The sequence below is a fragment of the Phycomyces blakesleeanus genome (genome assembly GCF_001638985.1).
Source record: "Phycomyces blakesleeanus NRRL 1555(-) unplaced genomic scaffold PHYBLscaffold_34, whole genome shotgun sequence".
Taxonomy (NCBI): domain Eukaryota; kingdom Fungi; phylum Mucoromycota; class Mucoromycetes; order Mucorales; family Phycomycetaceae; genus Phycomyces; species Phycomyces blakesleeanus.
Genome location: NW_017265164.1, coordinates 333,722 through 340,965, shown reverse-complemented (window position 1 = coordinate 340,965; position 7,244 = coordinate 333,722). Strand labels below are relative to the sequence as shown.

Sequence of the window (7,244 nt, the reverse complement as noted above, 5' to 3'; positions counted from 1 at the left end):
GATGCCGGGTTAGCCGGTGCTTTGGCTTATGGACTATATAAATATAAAGACCATCAGACAAATAAACAGCAGCAGCAGCAGCAGCAGCAGCAACAACTTCAGCAGCAGCAGTACATGCAGCAGTTACAGCTATTACAGCAGCAGCAGCAACAACAGCAACAACAGGTAGCCCAATATCAGCAGCACCTTATACAGCAGAGGAATCAACAAATATCCCAAATTCCACAATATGCACCGTATTATACAAACTACGCCCAACAGCAGCAGCAGCAGGCTTATATCCAACCGTACAATCAGCAGCCATATAATGTACAGTATGCGGTCTATCAAAGACCTCAATATTACCAACCCCAGTACGCTTACCCCCAGCAACAACAATATATACCCATAACGCAACCCTATGGACAAGTGCAGCCACAGATACAACCACAGTATGGCTATACACCTTCTCCGTATTACCAATACAGCTACCCACAACAGCCAGCTCTTGGTTATGTCGATCGTTTGGCAATTCAACCTCAATATTACCAACCTTATCAGCCTTATGCGCAGCAATATCAACCAAATACACCTTATGGTCAAATTGGTTATCGATATCCATACTAAACATAAACCAAAGAAGAAAAGAAAGAAAGAAAAAGGAGTTGCCAAAATACAAGTGTGTAAATAATTTCGTACATAATTTCTTTTATATATGCATTTATTTATTTATTTATTTATTTTTGAGAGAGAGAGAGAGAGAGAAATATAGATATATAAAGTAATGTCAAGATAAAGTAGTATAATATTAAAATTATAATATATATATATATATATAAATGAGTGTATTGTTGTCAAACACGTATTATTATTATTATTATTATTATTATTATAATTATTATTTTTTTGTGCGTATTCATGTGGTGGTGTTGGTGTGTGTGCATGGGTGCTACTGTTGATTGGAAACTGATCTTCCAAACACACGTCCTGCACCAATAACCAGCCGTGATCCATTATTACTCGGTGTCCGTGCCAAATCACCTCCATCAAACCTGTCTTCAACAGGATACACCGAGTGAAGAGTCAGCGCATCATCGTCTTCATCGTCATTATCGTTATCATTAACAAGGCGACCACTAGTTGTTCCGAGCGACATATTGCGGATCCCAGCCAGCATATTCTGATTGGCCCGGTCCATTTTGCGTCGTCTGTCCTTCCAATACTCAGCCAATGTCTGGTTTCGTTGCTGAACGTGGCGTTTAGTAAAGAAGGGCTTGAGCCATTTCTCATCAAATGACATGAACCAGTGTGGTGGCCCAGGGTCAGGAATTGGATCTCCAATAGGTCCCGAGAGTAGACCGCCGATAGAGACATCCGTAGGATCATTGCGATACCTATCGCTGCCACTACCACCACCATCACCACTACTACTATTACCGTGTATTACTCTTTCTTCATCCTCATCCGTATCCAATAGACGATCAGTCGATGGACTTCTTCTTGTCCTTCTTGATGGACGACCACCAAGAGAAAGACCACCTTCTTCATGACTGTTATTAGTGTTATCCGCCTCGTTGTCGTTATCGCTGGCCATATCCTCAGGCTCTAATACACCCGTCTGAATTTCTAGAATCTGGAGCATACGTCCAGTAGTGCCTCCAAAGATCAGAACTGTCAAGACCACAACAGCCAAAATTGTGGTTCGCATAGCTGCTGCACTTTCTCCACCCAGATTTGAAGCTAATGCAAATGCAACCGCGCCTCTGAGACCAGCCCAAAAGAGCATGACTTGATGCGATTGTGGCAGCTGTTCAGGTTTTCCAAGTGCCCGACAAACTGCATTAATGAGCATAGACAATGGTGCCACAGAAAAATAACGAGCGATGCAAATAAAAAGCTATATATATAAACGAGTGTGTTCATTAGTTTTTTTTTTAATTGTTAACATAACATGGCTTTTATCACTACCAATCCCACACTATCTATATTATGTTTAAGAACAAACTTACAGTAGTAAAGAGAATAAACAGAGGTTTGTAGTCAAGATCAGTCTCTGTAAATAAATTGACACCAAGATAGATGAAAATAAAATTTTCAGAGAGCTGTGAAAGGATCTGAAAGACGTATTTGGTTGCCCTCTTGGTACGCAGGGACATGTTGTCGTAGGCATAGTGTTTCAGTGTGATACCCGTGAATAAGAGCGTGACAATACCTTAAAAAAAACTCTAAAGCATGAGAAAAGCCATGACCTCTTGAATTTTTTTTTTTTTTTACATATATATTTGAATATACGAAAATTAAGGGTAGAGAGTATGGGTGGTATGAGAGGTGGGAATACCAAGAGAAAGATGGTTTCTTACCGGACATGTGTGCAGCATTTGAAAATAGATAACTGCTGTAAGCCATCAGACTGATCATACAGGCCTCGATATTAGGGAACTGATAGAGATGAGAATGTTTCAACATCAATGCCACCGCCAATCCGAACAAGATTCCAATACAGGTTGATGCCCAGAATACACCCAGAAAAAGTCCAATTCCTTTAAAGATATTGATAACATGCAGTTCTTGACCTCTAAATTTTCGTAGGGTACTAATATTTTTGATTCCAAAGATAAATATACATATAAAAAGTTTTTGGTATTGCAACACTTCTTTCTTTTCTTCTTGATCCTTTTACTAACTATTAATTGACTTGACTTACTCGGACAATACAATTGCCACAGCATCATTTAAAAGAGATTCACCCGAAATGATAGCAAATAATTGAGGATCGACATGTAATTGGTGAAAGATAGCAAGAATTGTGACAGGATCTGTGGCAGACAGAATTGCCCCAAAAATCATACTGTCTAAGAAGCTGATGTGAATCCCTTCTGGATGAAAATAAGCCCATCCAAATGTAAGAACACTAACAAATTATCCAAAAAAAACACACACACACACAAGACAAACAGAAAGCAAGATTAATACCAGAAAAAATAATAAAACTATACATATAAATGTATGTAGTAAGAATGGTAGTTTAATATTACCCTGTCACAATGGCAGCTATTAGTGTGCCAACCATAGCAAACGTTAAAATGGTGCCAAAACTAAGAAAGAAGTTGCGCTTTTTTTTTTAACATAAAACAAATGAATACATATATATGAGAGAGAGAGAAAGGATAGACAGACAACTTTTGTTTATATTACTTACTCGTTTGAGCTCATAGCCAGAGTTAAGAATGATAGGAGGTAGAAGCAGATTAAAAAAATAACCCTCATTGAACTGAACCATGCGCTGGATAATGGTACCCGGAGCCAATTTGATGATCAAGCCAACAATCATGCCTAGATCAGAGCGTTTGTATGAGGATTCTTTTGAATATATATTCTCGTTTCTTTCGGTTTTTTTATAGTCATTATTCTGCCTAAAATAAAAAATAAAATAAAAACTAAAAAAGTCTTGGCTTGATTTTACCTGCCATGATGGAGATAACTGTTTCATGGACTGCGCGTATCTTGCGTTGCTGAAGGTAATAACTAGTCCATAGTGCTCCGATAAGCAATGTCATTAGAATGAGCAATGCCCATGAGGTATACATTTCCTCTTCCAAAGGCTCATCTGGAATAGGATCTGTAGGTGATGTGTCATTAAGTGCCATTGTACGAATAGTACTTTCTTTTTTTTATAAAGCATGAAACAAAATTTATGAACACAGCTATCAAATGAATTTGGTCACATGACAAGTGAGGAGAAACAATAGGGTTTAATTTGAATTTGTTCGGTAATAGAGAAAGAGAGAAAGAGAGAGAGGGTTTGTGTGTGGTTTTAGGTGTGTGGTTGTGGTTGGGTCTGTTGGTGTAAGCGAGTATAGTTGATTATCTTTAGATATATGTTTTTCTTTCTTACTTTTTTTTTAAAGAAATAGAAAAAGTATCTTATTTGTCATGCTTTTTTTTTGTTTTTTTTTGGATGGCTATAATTTTAGGCTTCGACAATGTTACCGGGTGCCTTGGGATCCTTTCGAAGATCCAACATCAAGTCCTTCATTCTGCTAACGTCGCGTGTGGGTTGATTGGCCTTTCCGGATGAAGTATCTACTTCACGTGCAACTCTTTCCCATACATTGGCCGATGCAGCCTCTTCACGGTCTTTTTGATAGTTCTCCTCACGCTCTCTTTTTAGTTTTTAGTTTTTATAATGCCGATAAGCATAATCATCATTAGACAACAAAGATCTCATATCTTCAAGTATAATTCTAACTCACAATAAAAGCCAAAAAAAAAAAGCCAACAATCAAGTTGTTATCTTTTCTTTTCTTTTCTTCTTAATTTACCTGTTTTCTTCAATTGCCTTTTGTTTCTTGTCATTATATTCCTCGTAAAACTTGTCAATATCAGCACGGGCCTGTTGAATTGTCTCTTGCTTGATATTCTCGGCTTCCTCATCACGTGCAGCAATTACTTCCTTTTGCTTCTCGCGCCAATGTCTATTGTCATCAATTGCGTAAATAAAAGTTATATATAAAAGGAAAAAGAAGGAAAAGAACACCTCTCTAATATATCCGAATTTATCATTATTATCATCTTTTTTTGTTTTTTTTTACCTGACTGTCTCAGGCTCCTCATCCGGCAACATGGCCTTGTGGAAAGCCTTTACACATATATATTTGTTCAAAAAATAAAATACAAAGTCAACAGTTCATTAGCAATTCAACATCTTTTTATTGCATCATTCTGTTCTATACTTTGTAGTCTCCGCCACTCCATTTTTTTTTTGCTTTTCTTTACCTGAGAAGTCTCAAGCTCTTCTGCCTTGGGAAATTCGGTCTCGAATGCAGAATAATCAGTGGCACTTTGTGCAGAGGGTGACAAAAAGTCATTATTGCTCACGAATTCATGAGGGCTTGTGAAACTGTGTTGTCCTGGCGACATTAAAGCCGAGGGTGAAGGAAAGTCTGGCATAGGTGAAGAGCTGGGCATTTCGGACGTGCTGAACAAGTCCGCATCTTCTCCCAATGCAGCACGTTCGCGTGCAAGAAAGTCGGCTGTGGGGTCGTTGGATGAGTTAAAGTCACCGAAATCAGACATTTTGTAGTAGATGATAAAAAAAAACGAAAATGGAGAGTTTAGGAAGCAAAAAAAAAAGAAATAGAAGAGGAAAGATGGACGTTATTCGTCTCTTTTTTTTGGAGTGACGCAGGAGCGGACATTTATTTCTTTTTATCAAGGCATGGTTAAAATCCAGCAGGCAAAAGTGAACAAAAAAAAAGAAAAGAAAAGGAAAGAAAGGGTCATAGAATAGAACGAACAAAATACCCTTGAAAACAATTCTTTTGAATTGTATTAGAGTCATGTATACAAACTAATCAAAAATAACATCTCTACATTCATTTAATAGTATTATATTATATTAAACTATCAAATTAAATTATAGACCCAAGTAATACTAAAATTGATGCCATGTAACCCTGTATTTTGATCAAGTTTCCATTTTGTATTGAATTTATTTACTCAAAAAATGGAAGACAAAATACTATGCTTTACGTGTGTAGATATAAGGTATAGCAAATTGGATTCATAATATATATATATATATTTATTAAAGCTTTGGAATAGGAAGAAATAATAATGATAATAAAATGAAATCTGGAGATAATTAATAGCTGAAAAGTGTTTATTACACATACCCTTTTTTTTGTATACATATAGATACTTGTGATATGCAAATTATCTAGTATATATATATATATATATTGATTACACTGTGCCTTTTTTTTAATAAAGAGGAATTGAATAAGAATTTAAGTAGCAGTCTTGTCCGATCCAACCGAGCCTTCCTCATCCTCTGAATCTTGTGAAATTATATCCACTTCAACGGACTCGAATCCTGTATGAGCACTGGGATCAGTCTGACCGCCTGTCTGACCGCCACCGAGCTGCTGTCTTTGGAAGTACCGGTAAAGAAGGTGATCTCTTGATGTCGAACGCTCCAAACGATGAATCGAAGGCGCCTCGAGTTCTTCCATGACCCATTGAGCCACCCGAGCATCAGTCTCTGCCTCGTCCTCGTCGTCGTCTTGCGCCACCACTTCAACAAAGTCCATTGATCCTGTCGCCGAGTGCCAGTCAATGCTGTCTACACCACTACTGACGCTCATCATATCGGTTGGCTCATATTCATTAGCAGATAGGTACACCACACTGCCTTCAAAGTACGACGAGTGCTCACTGCCATCGCCATCTCGGGTACTGTTACTTGGCTGCCGCATGCGAGGAAGTCCGAGTGATTGGCGCGACGATGAAGGCGTTATGGTCTGGAGCCGCTCACTTTCATAGTCTTCGCTAGTACTGACACGAGAATGCAATCTCGATGAACGATCCACAGCAGCTTGCATAGCTCTATCATCATCACCTTGATCTTCCACAACAACCTCGGGCTGGCTTGAAGTTGCGGTACGAGGAACATTGATAATTCGAGTAGAAGAGTAATCAGACCCACTGTCCTGGCCGATGTACTGAGTTTCTAGCATAGCTGTTACAACACTATTCATCGAATCATACGACATGACCGACTCGCGCGAAAGAGTAGATTCCATTGGAGGCAACAGGTCCATCACCGCTCCTGTCGATCTTATGCTTGTACGGCGGCGACCCACGTCTTGCTCTTCTTCCTCTCCTCCATCGTTGATCTCTGGCCCAAACATGCGGCTAGAAAATAGAGATTCTTCCGAGAGTTCCTCCGTATCTTCTCGCTCAGTCTGGTATGGCTCCACTACCCATGCTTTGGTGTACAATGATCGAGATTTGGATACCGAGTGGTCATTTTTATCCGAACGAGATGATTGTGCTGGTTGGGGTGCCTTGGCCTCCGCATGAGTTACATGTACACTCCCGCCAAAAATGTCTTCGTCCGAGTTGTCTGTATCTTTGAGTTCCTCCTTATTCTTCTCCTTTGACTCGGCCAGAGGATTGGCTGTGAGCAACTGGGTGGATTCCAAGGAGGATTCACCAACGAGAGTGCCAGAAAAGTTATCTGACAATTCAACCTCTTCAGAAACCTCATTTGTTTTTGATATAGAAGAATCCCTGGTGATATGGCGTGTGGAGAGTTTTGGCTCTTCTTGGCTGTAAGTGAATGTTTGAGCTATTGTATGCGTTTCACTTTCAAGATTGATTGGAATAGACTCTTCTGAAACAATAACTTGGATATTCTCTGTATCTTGTTTTTCAGATACAGGCTCCACTATTACACGGCTAGTAGAAGACGTATGTGATGA

General features: G+C 39.0%; 3 protein-coding genes across 3 annotated transcripts; all 3 read right to left on the bottom strand.

Annotated features, from left to right (window-relative positions):
• Window positions 1–692: 692 nt before the first annotated feature.
• Window positions 693–3,626, bottom strand: PHYBLDRAFT_183794 (hypothetical protein; the record flags this gene model as incomplete). The annotated part of the gene is made up of 7 exons (XM_018438834.1): window positions 693–1,876; window positions 1,989–2,191; window positions 2,340–2,572; window positions 2,684–2,890; window positions 3,015–3,091; window positions 3,179–3,312; window positions 3,443–3,626. The coding sequence occupies 7 exons, from the start codon at window positions 3,624–3,626 to the stop codon at window positions 929–931; spliced, it is 1,986 nt and encodes a 661-aa protein (XP_018284747.1). The 3' UTR covers window positions 693–928.
• Window positions 3,627–3,692: 66 nt separating this feature from the next.
• On the bottom strand, window positions 3,693–5,055 carry PHYBLDRAFT_183793 (hypothetical protein; the record flags this gene model as incomplete). The annotated part of the gene is made up of 4 exons (XM_018438833.1): window positions 3,693–4,142; window positions 4,302–4,454; window positions 4,572–4,618; window positions 4,756–5,055. 4 exons carry the CDS (start codon window positions 5,053–5,055, stop codon window positions 3,950–3,952), a joined length of 693 nt encoding a protein of 230 aa, XP_018284746.1. The 3' UTR covers window positions 3,693–3,949.
• A 483-nt stretch (window positions 5,056–5,538) lies between these two features.
• PHYBLDRAFT_160563 (hypothetical protein) lies at window positions 5,539–6,740 on the bottom strand. Its single transcript, XM_018434202.1, has one exon. The coding sequence runs from the start codon at window positions 6,669–6,671 to the stop codon at window positions 5,769–5,771; it is 903 nt and encodes a 300-aa protein (XP_018284745.1). The 5' UTR covers window positions 6,672–6,740; the 3' UTR covers window positions 5,539–5,768.
• Between the last annotated feature and the right edge of the window lie 504 nt (window positions 6,741–7,244).